At 38.7% G+C, this 23490-nt stretch overlaps 1 protein-coding gene across 1 annotated transcript in view; it reads left to right on the top strand.

Annotated features, from left to right (window-relative positions):
- PATJ (PATJ crumbs cell polarity complex component) overlaps window positions 1-23490 on the top strand; it is a 157126-nt gene that overhangs the window by 35641 nt on the left and 97995 nt on the right. The window contains exons 15-19 of the mRNA XM_085306074.1: window positions 2874-3038; window positions 4796-4924; window positions 18797-19006; window positions 19921-20037; window positions 22367-22741. Of these exons, the coding sequence (XP_085162200.1) occupies window positions 2874-3038; window positions 4796-4924; window positions 18797-19006; window positions 19921-20037; window positions 22367-22741 (996 nt within the window). The remainder of the gene's footprint in view (window positions 1-2873; window positions 3039-4795; window positions 4925-18796; window positions 19007-19920; window positions 20038-22366; window positions 22742-23490) is intronic.

Here is a 23490-nt window from a genome sequence, read left to right as displayed (position 1 = left end):
TTTAAATATGTATAAAGAGGTATCGTGGCAGCTTTGAAGTGATCAGAATTGGACCAGACCTGATTGCTCAAGAGGAAAATGCATTTAATAATACTAAAATAATATCTAAATTATATGTGTGTGTGTGTATACATACACATAAAAAATATTAAAAACTGCAAGAAAAAAGGTTATTCACTTTCTGTTGAACTCCTACTCTTGGTAGCGTATTTTGAATATGAACCTCTTCTAGTGTATGCAAAGAATTTAATAGACATTGGGAACAGAATCAGGCCTTCTGAAAGATTAATTTATGTTAGCATTACAGCTCTCTTGCCTTTACTTGTTGTTTACCCTTTAGCATCAAAAATTCATACTCATATTAGTAAGACCTAAAACATTGTCTTCAGTTATTGCTTAATGGAGGAAATTTTGGTTCCTAAAGGAAGGGATTAATAGAATGCTGAAAGTGTTGTTTAAATTCTTTGGCCACTAAACAAAAACTTGTATACAAAAAGCAATAAAGCAGTGCTACAGAGTAAAGTAGGAAAATTTAATTGTGTATTTTTAACAGTTTTACTTATTACTGAGCAAGTTCACAGATATGTCCAAATCTAGTGAGCATAAACTTTTTTCTACTTTGTAGCTGAAAAAAACCCCAACAGCAACAACAAAATAAAAATGTGCTCCAGGGCTAAAGCTATATATGCCAGATTTGAGCCCAGAGTGTGTTTTTGCAGCCAAGTTATAAATCCCCTTAAGTAGGGGGTTTGCAGTGGAAAAAGTGACAACTTGTTCCTAAAACAGGCAGCTATACCTGGTCCTGATACAGTTGGGATTAAAATGTGATCAGTAGTGAATTTTCTTTGTTTGTTTCTGATACAGAGTGAGGTTAAATATTGATTTGTTTTTTGATGAGATGTTTGCATTATGACAGAAAGCGTGGAATTTTCATATTTCCTAATTTTAATTAATTTCATTGGGCCTTCTTTTTGAAAGAGTAAATTGCTTCCTTGTGTCCCTCTCAGTTTGTTATAAAATTGACATTTTTTTTACTCTTTACTTATACTTTTTTAATTTTTGTTATAAAATTGCTAACATAGCAACTATCTTGGGTGGTGTGGTAGTGGAGCAGGGTGTTTGGCACCTTACCTGTTTGGGGGCTGGTCTCTGGCAGCAGTGAGAAGGGAAGCGGGAGTCCCCCGGGCTGCTGCGGAGGGCCCAGGAGCTCCGCTCCAGCCATCGCGGCACACTAAGAAAAGCTGGTAACTTTCCACTCGGCCGCCACTCTCAATGCATTAAAAAATCCTTACGCGTAGATACTTCTCCTTAAATAATTAACTAATGGATTAGCCTGATAGCTCAGCAGTTGCTGTAATTCTTACAGGAAAAAAACACGGCAGTTCACTTTGCTGTGTTGGAGGCTGGTTACTCCTCCCTGAATTTTTCTCCTCAAGTGGGATGTAGTGTGAGAGGAACTCTGTGTTTCTTTGCAGTAGAGGATGTATTTATGCTATAGAAAGCACAAAGAAAAGACAGAAAAAACAGAGGTGATCTGAAAGGAAATGATGTATATGAAGTGAGGTTGCTATGTAGTTTCACACAAGATAGTCCGTCTGCAGAATAGGGGGATTTGGGAAGAGCATGGATCGGCTCTGCCTTAAGCACTTCTGTGCGCAGAAGTAACTGCTGTATTTTCTAGGATCAAATGTACATCAGCATTTTAGCTTGGATCTGGAGTGAAGTTTTGAAGAGAATCTCCAGCTATCTCCACTTACTGTGCTTTGGTTCATGCTGGGGAGCAGTAGGAGTGTGTGAACTGGATTCCCAAACCAGTGGTTGCTCTCCAACCGCCAAAGGCATTTGGTATAAGAATAGGATAGCAATACTCTCAGAGGAATCCCTGAAACATGAGTAGCATGGGAATTGAGTCCTCCGCACCAACTGAGTTAAATCTCTGCTCTTTTTGGGCTGCTCTACTTGTCAACGTAGATGATGTTCACACCTATGACACCTATTGAAATTCTGCTTTCCTTGTATTTAAAGATACTGTTACAGTGCAAGCAGGTGTAACCTTATGATATTGCAAATTATAGAAGAGGATAAATCATTGTAGTTCTATCTTCCTTAAGAAGTGTAACTACAATGTCCCATTTTTAAAGTAGCATTGGTATCATTTTTTAAAAAAAGGTCTGTAGTTTATAAGATCCATTAACAATTGCTTTGTGGTCTTCTGCTGTCACTCAGTAGTTAAAKCTTATGAGATTGTAAGCTTTCTCTTGTCAGGATTTTTTGATGAATTGCTTACTGTAATTGGTTTGGTTTTTATTATATAAACATTCTTGCGTGTTTTCTATAGGATCTATTTCAGTTTCAACCATTTTGTTATATTTTAAACCTCTGACAGAGTTATGCTAAGTTTTACTTCATGTTTTTGATTAGGACTCAAAATCTGTGTTTTCTTAAGCAGTTTGGTAAATTGATTTTTTTTTTTTTTTTAATGCTAACGCATAAACCTAATGCTAAAAATTCAAAGCAAAGAAGCATATGAGTAAAATAAAAATGCTAGGAAAGATTTGGACTAGGAAAAGTAGGGAGCAGAAAATGAGGGCACACTGAAGACGCAGAGATACAATGGAGCAATAGCACAAGATCTTGTGCAGACGAAGGTTAAGTCTTACGGTAATGAATGCCAACTCCAGGTTGCATATGTTAATGAAACTGTGCAAGCTTTGCTGGAATCCTTAGGTAAAACTAGACTTTCACATGCTGTTGGGAAAAGACAGTTATTTCTCTTTTTGTAATGGCTGAAGTAAACAAAATGATAATTGGAGAATCTGGTTGAAACCCTTTTAAATATCTTAGTCTAGGTGGATGTTTTCTCTTCTGTGTAGGTAAATGGAGTTCAGCTGTATGGAAAATCCCGCCGCGAGGCAGTCACTTTTCTGAAAGAAGTGCCACCTCCATTCACACTGGTTTGCTGCCGGCGCCTTTTTGATGATGGCAATGAGTCTCTTGTTGATGAACCGAGTGCGAGGGTTTTGCCTCCAGAACAAAAGGTAGGTGCCTCATCTAATTCCCTTGGGTAGAAGGACACTAACCTATTGAAAAARTGAGTGTTATTTCTGAGATAGTGATTTATTTTTCTGAAGATAGTTTTTGTTTTCCTTTTGTTGTTTGATCCAGACCCSTTTTCAGTCTGAAAACAACACTTCCTAAAATATGTTTATGTAGTTTTGTGAGGTGGTTTTATATTCAATTGTCATATAAATCTGCCTTTGCCGTTCACTGTGGGCTCCTAAGGGACTGCCAGTGTTTTCAGTGAAAGATACTTCATATTTGGAGCAGTACAACTCTTGCTGMGGTTTATGCAGGTTGGTCATGAGAAACTTCCCTGTACTATAAATACAAAGTAGGTAAATCACTGAGCTAACATGCTGACTGTGTACGTCCTATTCATCATTCTTGTACTTAATAGGTGAGTGAGAGCTTTGAATTATGCTAAATCACGTCTTTGCCACCATTAGCTGATTACTTCCATGTTCTGAATAAAGTTTTTCTGCAGAACTGGAAAAATAGGAAACTTCATGTTCCTCTCCATTGTGGAAACTGTAAAGTCTCAAACTAAAGCTTGTCTCGTGTAATGGTTGTTCCTGTTTATAAAACATATTTATGCCTTGGCTTCTTGTCTTTTCTGATTCAGCACTCTCTAAGGTGGGATTTCTAGGAAGACAGTTAAAGAAGAAATATCGGTGTTTTGTGGAAGAGTAGAGTTCAGGGAGTACACCACTCTTTTTTATAAAAAAGGCTCTTTCTATTACAAGAGAGCTTGTCCGTCCCCCCCCCCTTTTTTTTTTGGTGTTGCATTTTGCTGAACATTTTCCRTGTGCATCCTGTCAGTGGCAAATATTTGCCATAAAGTGAGCCTGACTGAATGAACGGAGTTCTCCTCCTTAGAGCCATCTCACAATATTTTTGCTTGCTTTTGACAGAGTAACAAGGAAAAGCATGTGGAAGAAAAAAATTTCTTCCTTTTGCCTCATGACAGTGGTCTGCGCAAGAGGCATATTTGTCCAAAGAACTGGAGTTTAATCAATGTGCAGTTAGTAGTACAAGATTTTAAGGCTTTTCTGGTGACATCTTACATTCACATTTTGTAAAGATTGTACTGATGAAAGAGCAGTAAAGCTAAAACATGCGTTTTAAGTTAAACAACAAAAGATGCCTTTTTTGGCAGATATGTTTATGAAGCTGGCCTCACCCAGGGGAATTGGGTAACTATACCTCTTTYACAATTTTTTTGTTAAGGCATAAATGTAAGAAAATGCGTTTTCAAACTAGATGTTATTTGTATAGTTACAATATAGGAAACTTTTTTTTACCCACATATATAAGGCCACAAGTATCAGATGATATCTCTAATGTCTGATCTTTTTATAAGCTGTCTGTGACTGGTTAAATCTTTTATGCTAAGAAATTTATTTTTCCTTTATGCATCTAATGGGACAGCTGAAATTCATCAACATGTACAGGTTAGTAATGTTGTAACAATTAACTAATACATGGGTATTTGTATGCCAGATTGGGCCCCAGTGCTCAAAACAGGTAGGCATAATCCCCAAGGAAATATCCAAGGCAGGAAGCCAGGGAAGGTACCAGTATCTAAAATTGGACCCATAATGTTCAATTAAGTTGTAATTCCATAAAAGATCATATTTTAGGGCATACATGAACCATTAAGAATCAAAATATTGACTAAATGGTGCTTGTAAAGAACTGAAAGCACTTTATTTGAACTAGAACTTTTGTTTTTCAGGTGAAACCTGAAGAAGGCATTAATCCTGAGGAGGAAGAAGGGGAATTAGCATTATGGTCCCCTGATGTGAAGGTTATTGAACTGGAGAAAGACAAAAATGGTTTGGGATTCAGCATTTTAGACTATCAGGTATCTTTTCCATATCACTAAATATGAAAAATCCTTTTGATCCTTTGTTTTGTATGATGCCTTAAAGTGTTCTATGATATTGTTGACTACTAGGTAATAAGCCTGGCAATTGGACCTAAAAACTCTGTAGAGAAAAGTAATTTAATTTGAGTYCAACTCTATAAAGAATAGTGTAGAGCTTGTTCTAACCTAGTATGATTGTTACACGTGATAGTGGAAAAAAAAGTAAAAAAACTCCAACTCTGAGTTTAAAGGCTGAATGGTGAAGGAGGTTGAGTTTTGCTTTATTTTCATTTAACTTGGAATAACTTCTTAACAATGAGAATATTTTCTTATGTATTGCAATATAATTTAGTATTTAAAATTTAATGAGTCTTCGCTGTCTTCTGACTGCCCCCAAATCACCTTTTGTTTATGAACAGTATAGACCCATGCTGGTCTGCGAACTGTGGTCCCATTTAAGTCAAGGAAAGACAGTCTTCTGCAGGGTTTGAATCAAGCCATAAGATGAAAACTATCTATTTTTCAAAATAGAGGTTGCAGAAGTAAAATTTTAACATGAATGTCTTTCACATGCAGAAAGTCAGGCTGACAGGTGAATTAGTATTGCAAACTCAGTTTCTGTACATACAAATTTCTTTAATAAGATGCTTTACTTTCATAGTATAAGAATAGAGATTGAAGATCCTAAAGAATGATTCCTTCCATTATGCTTCCCTGTTTAGATTGTTAAACCAGTATTCCAGAGAGAGAGATAGAATTTGCAATATATATTAAAAAAAAATTAAAAAGCATTGAATTTTAGGAGTCATTCATAGCTTAAAACAGTCTCTGAGAAGAAAACCTCTTTTTTTAACGTCAAAACATTTTGCCATAGGTTATATACTTTAACAGTTAAGCTCCATAGAAATCAAGTGAGAAGTCCTCTGTCAGTGTAATCGGGGGAAAATTGTACTGAAATTAATAAATCTTTTTGCAAAATATTGGCCCCAATTAAGTATATAGAAAACCTCAAAATCTGAAGTCAGAATTAAATGTTCTTAATGTTTCTAGTCAATGTAATATTTTTTAAAACCTCTAGCAATCATATTTATAAGGAAATAAAATAGCTGGATTAGTCTTCATAATAATATACACATCACATCTGAGTGCTGCCTAACATTGTAGTTTAATAAAATGTATTCAATTGTTATGCATAAACGTCAAGTGATATAAAATTCAATTATGTTTTTGATACAATAAGACATGAATAGGGAATGGATTCAAATAAAAAAATACTTGGAGTATTATGCAAAACCATTAATTCTATATTTTACCAGTGTGATTTAAGATTACTGAAAATAGATCCTGTTAGTCATTTTCGCTGACACATGTTGTGTTGCAGTGCCAGCTTTACTGTAGAGTTGCTAGGAGTCTTTACAGAGCAGTAATACGCAGATTTGCTTTTAAGTTCTCGTATAATCAGAATTAATGAAGGCTTTAATAACGGGCTTTTTATTTACTTATTCGCAGATGCAAATACATGAGCAATGTTGTGATACTTTCGGCTAAATTTAAATAGATTCTAATCAATTCTAAATGAGTGGTAAACCACTTAAACTCGGATCTTTATAATTTCAAGATATTTATGTGTAAAGTATGCTCTTTTGTTTGGGATTTGCCTCCTAGATCTTTTCCACTTTTCATCACGTGCAGATTAGTTTTTAGACAGAGATATCTAACTGTGTGTGCATGTACATAAATATCTCCATCAYGTTCTTGGGGGCAAGGCAAAGACAGTAATTGTCTACACTTAATTGGGGTTGTGTGGGGGGAAGTGTAGTTACTGGGAGATTGTTCAGAGTTCTTAAAGCAGGATTTACCAAAAAGCACAAAATTACAGCAAAATTGCTGTTTAAAGAACCCGCACGCCTAACTCAGTTTTCAAGATTTCTTTTTGCAATTTTATCCTGTTTTAAAAAATGAAAATTTTTAGCCACCTATGCTTTGTTTTGCAGGAAACAAAGTCAATCTTTATAATGGCAAATACATGGCTTGCACTATATAGCCACTGTTCGTAAAATACGAATATTTGTGTGGTTGCTCAAAATGAGCAAAATCAAGAGGAGTATTCACATGRCGTAGCTCCAGATCCCCAAACAGAATGCCTTGGGGAGAGTCCAGTCTCTGCAGGTTCCCATTAGAGTTGGTGGAAGGGGTAGGGGGAGCAAAAGCCTTTTTAAGGGATGATTCAGAGCAGAAGACTGACTCCCGGTGCTCTGAATTGCCCTCATAAGAGCCTCTCTCTTCTTGCATTATCTGTTGTGGAAGTTTCCTTAAGCTTCTGCGTTGGGTGCCCAGTTTGGAGGTTATGYGGCTATACCTCTGGGTTTTTAAGACCCAAATGTGTTTGTAGCTTTTGGGTAGATTGAATTTCAGAAATACTGATGGGAATACTTAAAGTAATGTTGTAGAAGGGGAAACTGTGGTGCACTATTGTAGCATCKTACCTCGCACCTCCCTCAAGTTAAGGTAACAGCTTGGAAATACTGTTGCAGTACCAGCGTATACCATCCCGTTTCAGTCACCTCTCGTGAGGGAATGCTGACTGTTACCTGCAGCGTTTAAGGACCCCTGAAATCCTGCTCCCAGAGATGTGTTACCGTCGGGGGCTGTTGTGGCGCTGATCAAAGCCAGATGCTCTGCAGCACTGAAAGAATGTTAAGCAATTAGAGAGCAGGCTGCTTGCAGGGCACTGTGCAAGTTTCTTCCCCCTGTTTTCCATTAATGTGTGCTATTTATTTTGAAGCATGAGGCTTTTTACCTTTCTCTGTAAATTTTAATTACAGAATTAGGCATGATTCTGAATGTTCTTGTTATAAGAACACTTAGAGCATTAATCATCTTATTTTCTCCAAACTGTCTACAGGCTTGCCGTAATTGTGCCTCAGTTGTCTGAAATGTAGTTTCCAAGCCATGCTCTGAAAAACGATATTAATAAAAACTCATGGTGATGTAGAATCGGAATTTAAGTACTTAGAAAACGGAATGCTGAGATCGAGAAATTATTGCTCTGGCATATTAATTTTTAATGGGCTGTCTTTCTAATAATGTTTCRTATGTCAAATAAATGATAGGCATATCCCAAATGACTTGCAGGATATTCCCAGAAATGTACAAACGTAATTCCAATGTCTATATATTTTAATGAACTAATTACAAATTAATTATACCAATTATGTGTAATCAATAGTATTACTGCTTTGTCTTGTGTCATCTTTTTTCTGTCTTTAAAGGTTTAAATGCTCAAAACAGAGCTGCCTTCTTTCTTAATAAGGTCCTCAAAGGATCTTGCTAAAAATTTGTGATATCATTACAGGAATAGAGTAGACTTAGCATTTTTGCTATAATAGAACTGTATTTATATAGGGTAATGCTCAGCTTCAGATGACCGCTATGTATGAAAAGATCTTTTTTGCTGAGCATCCTGATTCCTCATTGTGCATTAGGAAATCCCGAACCTTTGAAATAGGTGCCGTGTTAGCAAGGCTAATGGTTGGTGGGCAGAGAGAAGAAGGGGTGCACTTCTTGAAATGATCCASTTCACTCGGGGGGAGAGGAAGGGGAGGGAGAGCGCGGAGGGGCCGTGCCGCCAGGCCTTTCCGCGGCTGATAGCGAGCCGCAGAGACGGGAGGCAGCGCTGTGCGGCCGGGGTGGGATCTGCAGCAGGGACCCGGCCCCCCTTYTGGCCATTAAAAAGGTGTGCTGTTCGCTATTCCGGCCAACTTCTCCGCTAAGTAATACACACTCCCTCCCTTAATTTCCTTGTAATTTCACTTGGAGAAGTTGCTCTTTTTTTCACCTCTTAACTAACTTTTATGTAGTGTTGCTGGCACATTTAGCGGCGAGCATGTTTTGATGGTGAATGAGGGACCCGGTATACTGTTTGCAAAGTGCTCTGGGATCATCTGCGATGCAAGGGGCTGTGCTAAGAGTGTTTATTATTCTTTGCCAATAGATGTGAAAGTATCTCGCATATAGGAACTTTGTCTAGCCTTAAGCGAAACCTCCTAGCCAGCCAGTAAAGAGGTAAGACATTGTTAGTGAGACCAAGAGTTTTTGTTAGCAAGAAAAAAAAAAAAAAAAAAAAAAAAAACAGAAGAGGGCATGGTGTATCAGTAGGTTAAAACAGAGGAGAAACGTCATATAAAAATGACTGTGGTCCGGGAGGCATAGAGTGAGGGGAGGGAGAAGGACAGGAGATGAAGACATTTAGAGAGCAAAATGATCAGAACAGTATAAAAGATGCCTTGAGTAGCCCTGAAACTGTGTTTAGCCAAGACCTGATGCGTGCAGCTGAACAGACTCTGTCAGCAACGTTTTACAGAAATATTGGAAAAACCACAGGTAGCTGAACTGCAGATTTCTTGAGGCAGTATTGACCAGAAGGTAACTTGAATGGTCTGATGAGCTTTTATCAAATTAAACAAAAAGCTGAATGGACTTTATGTGGAGCTTAATTTACTGTGCTTTGAAGTCAGAGTATTTTAAAGCATCTGTTTTAAACAGCCTGAAACTAGAGGGGCTGCGGACTGGGCTGGGGAGGGTTCACGTTTGCCATAGCTCTGGGATGGCGTGGGCTCGGGTGGCCCGGGGGGACACAGCCATGGGAGAGGGGCACCTGCGGCGAGCTGTCTTGTCACCAGCCTGGTGCGAGTACCTACCTGTCCGTGGAGGCAGTAAAAGTTCTTCCAGCACTGGGTGGGCTTCGTGTTACACTGGCTTGACGCAGCACGAAGCGTGCCTGCCTCGCCTGGGTCRGTGCTTGCCGTGCTCTTCACGTCACCCGGCAGTGGGGATACCACAGCCTTCTTATTCCTGAACTGGACTTCATTATCACTGGCAATATTTTTGTTAGTATTAAACCAAAGTATTTGTTGCTGTGCATTCGGCAGGTTATGTTTTGTTCTTCTCCCAGGGAATGTGAGTAGTGATTTTTTTTTTTTATAACAAAATAATTGCATAGTCATTCGCAACAGGAAGTGAAACAATTCAAATGTCTCCAAATATCTTTCCTTTTTTCCTTCGTGCCCCAAACAAACAAGCTCCAGATGTAGGTTTACAAAAAGCTGACTTACTGTTTGTAAAAGGTGGTATCCAAGCAGATACTTTTTCTTTTTTTGGCTTGTTCATTACTGAGATGTGGGCTGGAATGCTTTGACATGTTGCTGGCTAAACATTTGCCCTCTTGTGATAATTTGAGCTTTGTCTGTCTTGCAGTAAGTTTGTTATGAACAAAGAAGCATATTCATGTCCTTGTTGAGCACATTTCTACCTGATCACGTGATGGAAACCTGTGGCTTACTGGCAAAAGCTGCACAGCTGTATTAAAAAGCAGTTTCACAATGGCTATCAGCTTGGTACTGGAAAAACTGATAAAGGCAGCTTTTCTCCCATCTCTACAACCCATCCACATTCATTAACATCAAAGTTGTGTAAGCCTCAGTACCAGCTGTGTTGGTACTCATCTCACGGAGGATTTGCTKCTTTCCCTCTATAGGAAAGTTCTGCATCCTTTATATCATATTAAGCTGTTTCGTTTGTAAAATAATTCTTAATAGTGTGTCATGAATTCAATTCAATTTAGCTTTTCGAAAAATTCTCTTAGAGTTCAGCTTAAATACTACTTTTCAGGATTGAAGAGCTGGTGAATGAGATTGAGCACATTCCTGGTGAAGTTTCTAGGGTGTTCATGATTAGTAATTTCCAAAACCTCAGTACAGCAGTACCAGAAACCACTTTAATAAGAAATCAAAGAGACTGTGTAGCTCAGCATGTGATACAGTGAAGGTACACAGAGGGAAGCTTGCTGGAGTAAAGAAACTTGGATGCAGGAAGTCACGTTAGGGCTTGAGTTGGCTCCCGTGCAGCTGGGCTTTCAGGAATCATTGGTCTGACTTTTTGGGTGAGAAGTTAGGTAGCAGTCTTCTGCAGAGTGCACTGTCATATCCTAGAGGCAGCCCTTCTCTATACAGATTTCGTCTTTTGTGAGCTGTTACAGCCATTGCTATGGTCAATACCCGAGTTTGCAGAGAAATTGGAGCACTACTTAAAACATCTGTTTTTCTTTGGTTTGTTGCATATCCTTGAAATAAATACTAAGCAGTATTATTATTAACCTTTAGAAATGTTTTCCCTATTCCCCCAAAATCTACCAATCTGGTTGTTCTTTTTCATTTCCTGCTAGAAAGAATAGCTTTTAATAAAAACAAAAAAACCTCAAACCAAAGAAATTCATTATTATTCTGCAGATGTCTTCTGCCCGCAAAAGAAGGCGAGAATTTAAAGAGCCAAAACTGCAGCTATTTTTTCTATTAGAAACTTTCAAAATCTGAACAAGGGTAAGATTATGTAGATGAGAGACTAGAGAAAATGATATAATCGAGTGCTGCTTACAGAAGTACTGAGCTAGTTTTTCAGTGAATATGTGGAGATAGCAGAACAGTGAGTGTTTAAAAGCTCAACCTCGGCAGCTCTGAATCCGTTGCACCACTTCCGTGCTGATGTAGTTTGAGGTACATGGTGGTGCTGATGGATGAGCATGAGGAATTCTGGAAACTCTTGGAAGTTAAAAAGTGTTCTGCTTTCTGAATGCCCTTCTGGGAAATGCTGCACCCTGAGTCCAAATACTGTTGCACTTGGAGTTTTTCTGTGCCTTTCTCATGAGTTTTTCTGATGCCTATCGCTGCCGCCTTGAAATACTCTGCACCCCTTTTACCTATCCTTCAGTCTTCTCAGCTCTCCATACCATCGCAAGTTGTCTTTGGCCCAAGTCACTCTTTGCAGATCTGTGTTGCAAAAATGGCCCGCCCAGTCTCCACACTTTTCTTCAGAAATATTTTTTGTAGAAAATTGTCCGTAAATCATCTTCATGGCTTATGATGCAAGCTCTCCATAAAGAGAGTTCTAAGTTGTCTGAAAACGCATACTGCACTTCCAGCACACCAAACTAGTAGAAATGCTTGCTTGGCTTACATGGCAGATTTCTTAGTTCGGGGATTATTTGAATTTGGAAGTTGATCATACTCAAAATRTGCATTAAGGCCATTGGCTTTAGGTTATGTAGGTGATACCATGCATGTTTTTTCCCTTGTCTTGCTGGCATCTTTTTCTTCATTCCTAAACTTCTCTATCCCTTCTTTTATTTCATCACGCAATGGTTTTCCTCTGTTTTGTTTTGTTCTTAATCTCTGTGGATTTTCCCTGTAGTCAGCATCCAGTATGTTTCTTTGGAGCTGGAATGTCTGAAGGGTAGGATGTTAGAAAAATCTAATGAATGTAATCCATATGACTTTAGCCCTGAAGGTGGCTGTAACCTTGGACTGAATGAAAACTTGGTTAGATGAAAAGGTGGCTAAGATGGTGATGCATACCTGAGTCCACTGCACAGTGATGCTTTCAAAACTACCGTTCTTGATGCCTATCTGCTGATGCCTTTATTTCAGAATAATGATAGTGTGCAAGATTTTTTTTTTTTTTTTTACTTTAGCTCATCCCACTGGATGTGACTGGAGTCATTTCAGTCTCCCCTATCTACTGCATATGCCATTTCTCCAGGAGATGAACACTTGCTGAATAGTGCTTGCCAGCTCTGTCAAGCCTGCGCTGGTTTGAGTAATTCATGGCCACCATGTTCATTCTTGCTGTAGAAGACCAATTTGGTCTCAGGTCACAGATGATGAAAACCTAGTGTGGGAAACCATTTTGCCACCTACTCATATTTTCCTGTTATTTATCTTTCCACCTTTGGGYGTGGCTGTGTATGTTTTGTCTACGTTTTTTTCTTTCTGTATGAATTCCTGTTTCTTTGCTGACATTTCCAGCAACAGAAGTTTTGATTAATGCTGGCAGCACTAGAGCTTCTGGAATTCATTGCTTCATTCCTTTACTGCAGATCAATAAATACTTACATTTTATTTCCTGTGCTTTGTTTTACATCAGATACTTCAGCCTTCTTCCTTGAATGCTCTTCTGTGTTTAAATTTGCATTACTTTAGCACATCAGGTTGCAGCTTGTTTCTTTGGTACATCTAGATATTGTTTGTGTTGGGTAGTCTTCTCTGTTGGCAATTCCTAAGACTGACTCCTCTCAATACGTTCGATGAGTCAGCAGAGGCTTTGGACCTTGAATCTCAATCCTAAACTGATGCCACCTCAAAGAGGGATTGGACCTCACAGTTGTTCTTCCTCTCCTCTCCCTTCCAGCGGGGAAGTCTCTAGGGCCTTTTAGAAGGATGCGGGTTATTTYTCTTTCTCGAATCTTGCATCCAGTTGGCACTGTTGGTCCCTATGTGGAGGGCAGCTCTGTGACAGGAATGAATGGCCCTTAAAATGAGGGTGTAGGAGAGTATTTTGAGTAATTTCCCAACACTGAGCATACAGGTAGATGATTTACGGCACAGTTCTGCCTTTGTTCTAACAGTAAGATGAAAATAAATGTCTGCATTTGTCTTCGTTCTTTTAGTTGTTCAAGTTTGTATATTCCTAGTTACCAGCATATTGCAGTGTTGTATTTAAGCATCAGTAGGAGTCCTTCAGTCTGGTATCTTATTCAATTGCAAACTAAAGAGTTTTAGATATGTATATGTATGTTAGACCTGGAAGTGGTCCCATGCAAAATGTAATGAAGCTGGGTTACTCTGACCTCTGAGCTCTAACATGTGTTTGTTTTGGCTCTCCCGCAAAAACYTGCACTATACAAATTGGCACTTGTAAAATTGTTCAGATAAATCAGAATTGGTACAGAAAAAAGTTTCAAACTGTTTCTTTTGGGATCCTCTGCCATGCTATTTTTGCTGTGTGTTTTCAGAGGAGTGTTTTTGTGGCAGCAGGCAGTTTGTTGCTTGAAGAGAGTGAAAATATTCTAGGAAGTCGAGCTCGCTGAATTTAGATCTTAAGTGATGCCAAAACTAATATAGCCTGAAACTAAGTGAGARTGACTTTGTACAGTAAATGTCGGTCACCCGTGGCTTTGTCTTACGTTTTCGTACAAGCCTTTAGAAAAGAAAAACAAAAACAACCCCCCAGAAAATGTGGTAGCTGCTCACATCCGATGGAGTTACATGTACAGCCTGCGGGGTGTGACGGACAGTGTCCCATCTACTGTGCGGAGCAAGTGCCCTGCTCTTTTCTGCCTACTGGGCAGACTGGGATGGACTGGGGAGAGCTGAAAATGCTGCTGGCATGCTGGGAGCTGTTACTGGTCTGTAGTGCCCTCTCTTGGCTACTGCAGAAATCTCAAAGTTTGATAAAGATAGTAAAGGTATCAGTCAGTGGTTATGATTTTAAGGTTCAGGATGCATGACACAGGTAGTCCGTGTCGGTTATATTTCCAGATTTGTTTCCTGGGGAAGCCTGATAGCCGAGTGTAAATCTTTGGTGCCTGTGGCAAGCATAACTGTTCGGAGCCCTCACTTAAGCCACAATAAAGTTACATGCTCCAGCAGCACAGCACACGGGACTCTGTTAACGTGGTGCTCAGGGGACTCTTAATATTTTAGCAGAGCTCAGGTTTTTAAGAGCCTTCATGCAGCTCAGGATCCCGGGGTCCCCGAGGCAGCAACTGCAGTGGCCCCTGCCTGACTCTGCACTGCTAAATGGATCCAGAACAAATGAGGCTCTGAAAATAAGAAGAAAAATTTGACACCTGGACTGCAGGAAACATTTGTGGATTTTGATGAGGAGTGGTAGGGGGGAAGGGAAAACCCACGGTTCCATGCAGTTAAATATATGGTGTGCTAAGTGTGAATAAATTGTGACTATTTTAAACAAGTTCATATACTCTATGGCTGGCTCCTGCACGAAGGAGAAGAGGACAGCTACAACACACTAGTTCCTTAAAGGGTTACCGGGAGGCCAGCATCCTGGGCTGCTTGGGAGCGCGTTGCAATGGTCAACTTTGATCATTTATGTAAGTGGTGATTTTTTGATATGTAATCTTTTTTTTTAAAAAAAAAAAGTACTTGTCTTGGTGCTTGCGAGTGAGGAGGTTTTGCATTCTGGTAGCTTTGCTTTCCAGTGCTATTACTATGGGATCTTTTCTTCTCTGCTCATAAAGGATTCCTTTGTGCTGAACTTTGAAGTTAACATTCTCTTTAAATGTACCAAGCTCAGTTCATGCCTATTTTAAAATACCCAGCTTGGGTTGAGATGCCCGCTGGGCTGTCCTGTGGCCCCATTTGCTTGCAGCTGGTCCCAGTCTGGGCTGGGAAGTGGCCACCCYCAAGCTGCGGTGCCTCAACCAGTTCCTGCACACACTCCCTTCTCTGCTGTAATGCGCAGTCATGTGAAAGGATAAGACTTTCTTAAACTACTGAAGTTGAGTCACTTCTGTAATCCGGTAGAATACCCTGACAGCAACGTCTTAACCYTGAATTTTTGGTGTTGGCTTTTCTCCACTCAGTCTGTAAATTCCACCCGTGTAAAGGAGCCTTTTACATCAAAGCAGCATTTGAAACCAAGTCCTGACTGCTAGTGACTCAAAATCATTATTATCTAGCAGCTTAACATAAGCCAAGTAAAATGAATCAAGAGCCTTAGGGTAGGTGTACAGTCACAGCTAGTGCTGATTAGTAACCTCAGATGGATCTAACTGGTCTGCTAATGTGGATGTGGCCCCTGAAGACCACAGGGCATCTCTTCAGGGCACCATGGGAGTGAACTTGCTTTTTGCAATTAGTATAGAAAGTAAAAATCTGTTTACCAGCATGCTGCCAGCACTGGCTTCTCTTAAAACAAAAGTACCCAGTCCAGTTGTGTTCATGTCTTTCAAGATGTGATTATGAATTCAGTGTTTGCTTTCTTGTTTTAGCAGGTATTGTTCTTCCGCATGCATTTGGTTTAGAGTTAAATCATAAGACAAGGTCTCCAAAAAYGTTGTTCCTTTTGCTCTAGTAAGAAAAGCAAGGCGCAGTCCACAGCTGCAACAGCCTTCGTTACTTTGTAGAGAGTATTTATTGATGATTACACTTTAGAATTTGGTAGGTTTCTATTTTCAAAAGTGTTTTTTATTGTATTTCTGATGACAATCACATTGCAATTCAGTTACTGGTGAGAAAGGTTCAGCTTTTCTGCAGCACTGCTTGCATTGCTGACTTTAACCCTGTCGCTGGGTTGTTTGCTTTGCTCTTCTCTTCCTGTACAATAGCTCCCTCTGCTTGAAAACAGCAGTGTAATTATAACCTATAAAAGAATGAGGCCCTTGTTTTGTATTTGCCTGACCAAGAGTTTTTAATATGGACCTTTTTTTTTCTTTAAGAAGATTTCTTTTGMTGCTCTTTATAAAGCAGTTCCAGTATGTGGCTTACACTCATGCACATGAGATGTTGCAAAGTAATGACAATTGCCATGCTGGTCTCAAAACGTTACTGCGTAGSAGCTGTGCATGTTTGCAGGATCTCTATCATTTTCATTTTAGCATGAAGATTTGAGCTGGTTGGAACACTGTTCAGTTAAATTAAACCTTACTGAAAYGTGCTGATTCATCGTCGCCAGAATGTTTTGATTTCAGTGAAAACTTAGTTGAAATAAGAAAGGTATTTATTAGCAGAAACATGGTTAGGCCATTAGCCTTAAATATATAGGAGAAACTAATGGTGAGATTCCCATGTCCTGATCTGGGATCAAAGAAGAAAAAAAAAGGGCTTTCTTTCTTTGGATCAGATAGAACAGGGATTTCAACTTGGTTCTCCCACATTCACAGTCACTGCTATAATTACTGGGCTAGCCAGTAATTTGTGAATTTGTGAATCAGCTTATCTGCATCAGTAAGGATGAGTGCTGTGTGGGGGKTTTTTATTTATTTTTTTAAAAACCAATATAGCTAAGATAGCAAAAATCATAGTGTAAATGCTGTAGTGTCAGCAAAGGTGCAATTTTGCTGAGAGAGCATTTGCCCGTTTAGGGAACACCATAAACCTTGTTTGCAGGGYAAGATGAAGCCATGATAGGAAAACTTGCTGTTTAAGTTCTACTAGCAAAGACTCTCTAATGCAGATAGTGCCTTACTTGCTTCAGGACGGCTGTCTCAACATGATCCTGATTTTGCAAAGAAGTTTTATTTTGCATTGGAACAGAACCAAAAATCTAAAAATCTCAAAAGTCTGYGTCAAATGGAGTATTTGTTCTGTGGTCGGCTGTCACCAGGATGGATAGCGATGTGGTTTTGTTGGTAAGGCAGGCAAAGCTGGCTGTGTTTKTGCAAAGGGCAGCAGCGATTGTTTACAGTTTCAATATTCAACTCTAAAGCAAAATCCCTTTTTTAAGTCCTTCAAATTCCTCTGGACTTTCCCCGTATATTTATCATCATCTTCATAATTTCCAAAATGTGGCTAGCTTGATATTTGAAACAAATGAAAGAAATCCTTTCCATTCTACATTATATGAGGCAGATTTGAGCATAAACAGTTGGGCAACCCAAGCATGTTGGCCCTCATTCAGTAAGCAGCGCGTCGTCGCGTTGCAGGGAGAGGTTGCTCAGCTTGGTTATTGAGACGCGATGCTTGCGAAGAAGCCCCTTCTGTACTGTATGAATACCTGGTGTTTGGAAAGGTTATAAAATGGCAGGATTAAGCAGCAGAACAAGAGAGAATTATTACTAATGTATGTTACTTGAATTCAGCTTCAGCATGGTTCTTCCTGCTGGAGAATTCCTAATTTAAACTTCTCAAATTTCAGGCACTTACAATATTGCATTCATTGCCTCATATGTTTGCACATACCTTAAAAAAAAATCACTTTGAAAGCAATGTATGATTGCATAAAAATAGTTTAAAAAGCATTCTTGTTTTCAAGTGAACACTGAGGTGCTGAATTCGTGGTGGTCTTTGAGTTGAGTTTTGCCCTTTTTTGATCACTCCCATGGCCTGAATGAGATGCAAGTCCTGAGGGAAAATAATACAGTATTATGCATTTGAAGACACAGTGCATACAAGAAGCACTTTCAAACTTTATGAGCTCTTAGCAAGAGGGAGAGAAGGGAATTTTAATCTTAGAAAAATAACTGTATTTTTGTGCATCTTTCAACCACTATGTAATAAATTTTGATCATTTTATTGGATTGAGGATGTATTTAAAAATAGCTGAATGTTTGATAGAAATGGTATATGATACAATCCAAAGGTAAATGTTGGAAAAAATTTAAATAGAGTGAATATCTTCATATCAGTTTATATTCTCTTCAGTGTGTACAGCTTTTTTTTCTTTTCTATTTCACATTCCTCTGTCTTCATCACTACTTAGTGTCTCTTCTACTGCTGCCCCCTGTATTCTCTACTAGGCAGCTCCATGGGATGAAGAGCATATCTTTTATAAATTATCATACAGATTTTACAAGACAGAAGTACTGCAATTACTTAGTAAAGGTATACTGCTGTATTTTTTGCAAGGGTTATTCTTTAACATAAATTTTGCTGATGTGAAGCTCTTGAGTTACATGCACCATGATTATTTTATGTAGCTGTAGTATATAACAGAGTGGGTGGAGGATTGTGGAAGAGTCAGGAGCCAGTGCTGTTTTTCTGTTTGCAGGTTGGCCTGGCCATTCCTCAGTATGTAAGAAGAGGCTAGGGGAGGGTACTAGTCAGCTTCACAAGCTAAATTTGCTAATCTTCTAGGTGAGCAAYAGAGTATCTTCCTACTGCAAACCTTCCTTTTATAAGGCTATAAGGCTTGACTGTGTTAGCAGACTGTCCTTTTGAATATCTTAGCAAGATTCAGTTTGGTAACATAAGACAAGGAACATAYTTAACTGCTCTGTATATGTCAAAATAAATAAACCATCTTTTTGTTTGGGGTGCTGCTTTTTTTTTTTCCTTACTGTTTTTCTTTTTCCAGGATCCCTTAGATCCAACAAGAACAGCCATTGTGATCAGCTCTTTGGTGGCAGGTGGAGTAGCAGAACGTGGAGGGGAGCTTTTACCAGGTGACCGCTTGGTATTTGTAAATGACAAATCTTTGGACAGTGCCACTTTAGCAGAGGCAGTGGAAGTGTTGAAATCTGTGCCGCCAGGTACAGTTTCTCTTGGAATCTGCAAACCTTTGGTGGTAAGGACTGATTTTAAGTTTTTTCCRTCTCATTCTGTAATATCTCTAGACATGGTTACTGTATTTTCTTTTCTGGGAAATTCAGGACAGAAGTGTGTATGCATGTGGAAAACAGCAAAGTTGCAGTGCATATGCCTCAAACGTGTCCAGAAACTCTGGATAGCTGTTAAACATTTCAGAGTGGGCAACTGTATGTCCAAAAAGTCTGACCGCAAAACCAGTATTCTCAAAGTCCTCCTGAAAGAACGCTCAAATGGGATCAGAAGACGTGTCTGAGCAAATTGGATGTGCACTGGCCCAATGCATGGTTGTAATGTGGTTCCAGCAGTTTGGCAAATCAGTTAAATATATGCCAAAGTCCATTTTTGTTTAAAATGGTGCGAAGCACTTGTTTAAGTTCCACTGACATCAAAGAAACTTAATCTGTTTGAAGTCAAGACTGTAAATTCAAGTCRAATTTCATTTTTCTGGACTCAGGGCTTTGGAGCAGGTAGTTTACCTGAGAACAGTGCTTCATTGTTCATCAAGGGCACCCAGGCAAAATTAATTAAAGCAAAGCACCATCTAATAGAAAGTGCTTGTAATTTAAACTGATAAAGGAGTGGTGAAATAGGAATGCAGAAAGGCTGTTAAATGTATTCTTTCCTTTTTAAAAAAAATTATTTCATTGTTCATACCCTTGTATTTGTCTCCCTCTCCTACACATCTCTTTATTTTTATTATATGTGTACTAGGATCTTAAAAGAATAAAAGCTGTTCTCTTCACCTTCTCCATTTCTGGGACCTTTCTATTTCACTGTTCTGTAATTTTTCTCCTCTTTTCCAACTGTTGCCTCTCTAGTTTTTTGAAAAATGTGGGATTTTTTTTTGTGTGTGTGTGTTCCTGACTCATCATTTTTGATTGTGTTTTTCAGGGAGAAAGCAAAGAGGAAGAGAACATGTACAATGGGGATCCCAACAATACTAAAACCAACACTGAACCTCCAGAACCAGTAGATAGTAATTTCTCAATAATACTTGAAGCACCACAGGTTTGGTTACTTTTTTGGTTCAGCTTAAGTTTATAGGGGCAGCAAATGAAGTTTTAAAGTCAGAAAAAGTGTCATCTTCAGATAAGACTCCTGTTTTGGATGAGAGTTGGTTTTGATTCTGTGATGAACTTGATAGTCTGGTTAAGATTCCCATTTAAAGTAGGCTCTAACAGCTAACTGTATGCTAATTATATTGTGAACACCAAGCATATGCATAGTACTTACCAGTGCAGTTCTTGGGCTGCCTTATCAAATTTATTATATTGTTAAAATACCTTGGATATGAAATARGAGTGCTACATTATTAGCGATTGTAATTTTTTCATTCGGCTTTTGGAAGAAAGTAAAATGTGGAAGCAGAACACTTGTAATGAAGAAAAAAATTCCAGTGTATAATGCAAGCTTGAAATCTGTTCTTCTTCATAGACTTGCTATGTGCTCTTGAGTAATTTCTTTAATCTCTTTCTCTATTCTTCTCTTTCATATTTTTTGAGTAATAATTCTGTTTATTGTGTGAGGCTAAGGCACTAAAGGTAGCGAGAAGCTCAGATATTAGGGTAATAGGCAGTAGTATTGCAATACTGATCTATATAGGATGAGAGAAATGTGAATGTTTTTGAATTTCCATCTGCTCTCATCTGCTTTGCAAACATGAATTTATTCATATTGATTTTAGACTGAAAATCAGTAAAAGATCATGCAGAACTACAGCACAGTAATAAAAATAAATTGTAAATTTCCATATTCTTAAACTTCTAAAACCCATCCATCTGTTTTTAAACACGAACCTATCTTTAATACTGAAACAATAGATTGGAACCATGAAGAGATCTTCACTGATTTTCATGATGCAGAATGGATTTTGTTGTTTACCAGGTGCCTAGGGGGTGTCCCTGACAGAGCAGTTAGTCCTCTGCCAGCCCAAATTCCTCCTCTGCTTCATAATATAAAATTAATGCTATTATTTTAAGTATTTTTTTCAACAGAGTGTTTCGTCTTAAAGACCTGGTGAATGTGGAAACTAGAATGATCAATTTATATAAAATACAAGTAGAGGTATTTGCTTGCATGTGTTTTACCTTATATATGATGGCTCTGATAATAACTTAGAGAGATGGTATAACAATTCTATCTGTTTGTTATCTTATCTGCTCATATAAGAGCCAATAATGGTGTGTCGTGATGGCTTGCACTGTTATGTTGTGCTGTAGTGCTGACAAAAGACGGCTAAATAGAAAAAAAACAGGAATACAGTAGTAGACTTTACTGTTATATTTGTGGTATTCCCCACGCCATTGGTAGCATCTGCTACTGCAGTGCAGCAGTCTGTGATTACCCATACCTAAGTACTGTATCAGGAGAAGGGTAATAGAAATTGCTGTGTGGTTTCTGAGCTAAGTCAACTCCTTTATACAACGCTGAAGTTGGTGCTGCTCACAAAAGCACAGTGCTCAGAGAGTGACGCTGCTGAAGTGAAGTGAAATGAAGTAAAGTTAGAGAATGAGTCTCTTCAGACTGGGTATTTTTTTCAGAGGACTGGGAGATGCATTAAAGGAATATTTAATGCCTTTAGCAATCCAGAAATTATCACATTTTTTTCAGTGTTCTGTGCTCATGCCTGAGTAGTGTTTTTGCATTCTTTATGCTCTTGTCTGTCTACTGTTTTCTCTCCCACTTCTCATTTGAACTGCGAGCACTTTTTGGCAGTGCTTGGGAGTTTTGTTCAGTATTTGTACAAACCTGACAAAATAGGATCCTGGCACTAAGGATCAGAAAGAATGAAGCACGTTGGGGAGTCTGGGAAGGGGCAGAATGGAGGAAGAAAAACACTTGCATTCAGTACCCTTGAATGTGTAGCTTTATTTCAGTGCTTGGGCTCTCAATGCCTCGAAGGGCAGGTTTGGGAGTACATATTGGTGGCCTTAAGCAAAGGAAAGCTTTATGTGCTTGGCAGGCTTTTGGGTGGCTGTGCAAGGTGTAACATTTTGGAAACACCTGTGCAGAGTTGAGCTGTAGTTGGACTTGCACATGAGCTAGTTAATAGCAGCTCTCTCAGTTTAGGAGAACAGAGCACGGGAAATTGGGGAGGAAGGGGACAAATCCTAAAACTGTTGGGCAATCCTAGAATCTCTTGGGGAGTAGAATGGAAGACCTTTTCTTTTGGTTCTGTTGTGCCTTGATCTGTACTTCTAGTAAAATGTAAAAGGTGGAAGATTTTCGATTTAACAATTGAGACATAACTTTAATATGGACCTAACCTAAAACAGAGCTTCAAAAGAGTTAGAAAGAACTAGAATATAAAATTATATTACTGTAATGTTTTGTGCAGGGCTTCAGGGATGAAACGCCTTTTGAAGAAGAGCTTGTTGATGAGCCAGGTTTGGATTTAGGAAGGTCATTTCAGCTTCCTCAAAATGATACAGAGTATGAGAAGGAGTCTTGGGAAATGCATGAATTTCTGAAACCTAGAACAGAAGTAGATGAAGAACGGGAAATGCTAGTAGATGACGAATATGAAGTGGATTCTGACTTCCTGCAATATGATACATCATCAAGTGGGCAGAAGGCAGCTTCAGAAAGGGACCTCACCTCTACAGAGCAATGGGCAAAGAAACTTGAGACAAATACCATACAAGACTTAAGAACTGGTGTTCGCTTCAGTCGAAAACAGTCCCTGGAATATCCGTTCAATAAAGAGCAGATGGTAAGGAATACTGTGGGGTGTCCCCATGCTATATTCTGACAGTGACGACCTACATATCAAGACCTAAATTCTGTAATGAGCTTCTTGTGTGTAAATACTAGATGAGATCTTGGTACCTCCAAACTTCTTTTGTGTAGATTTGTATTTTGATTACTGTTTTACAAGTAGTCAGTCCTGTTGTAACATTAGGGAAGGTTCTTTCTGTTACTTTGTGTCTATATATTTAAGTGTTTGAATGATATGYGATTGGCATATTTACAGACATCCTGTACTGTTGGGTCCTCTTTCCCATCTCTAACTTCTGACTCATTTCCTTTTTGCAAGCTGTACTAATTTGGTGTGTTTTGGTAATAGCAGAAGGTTAGGTCACGGTTTTAATAATCCAGGAGCTTCAGCAGCAAAGATAGTGAAAAAAGCTCCCTCTTTTCCTCCTTATTTTCAATCCTGATCAATTCCTTGAATCAGATGATACTGCAGTTGAGCACAAAATGATATGGGGGAAGCAATTGTAAAAAGCATACTGGTGGATAAAGGAGTAGAAACAAAGATAGCTTTGGGGATATTGCCAAACTCTKATTTATACATTCTCGAGTGGTCTGAGATTTCTTCTTTTTCTTTTTTTCCTACTGAGTCTTTATTCATTCACTTTTCAAACAAAAAAGTGATGATAATGACCTTCTGTGGAACAGCTTCTGAGATGTATGCTTTTATATGAAGAAACAGAAATGAAAATGGATTTAAAATCACAG

The sequence above is a fragment of the Rhea americana genome, unplaced genomic scaffold, assembly GCF_003343005.1.
Source record: "Rhea americana isolate MKP2758 unplaced genomic scaffold, rheAme1 scaffold_230, whole genome shotgun sequence".
Classification (NCBI taxonomy): domain Eukaryota; kingdom Metazoa; phylum Chordata; class Aves; order Rheiformes; family Rheidae; genus Rhea; species Rhea americana.
Note: the sequence above shows the minus strand (reverse complement) of the source record. Positions and strands in the feature narration are given on the sequence as shown.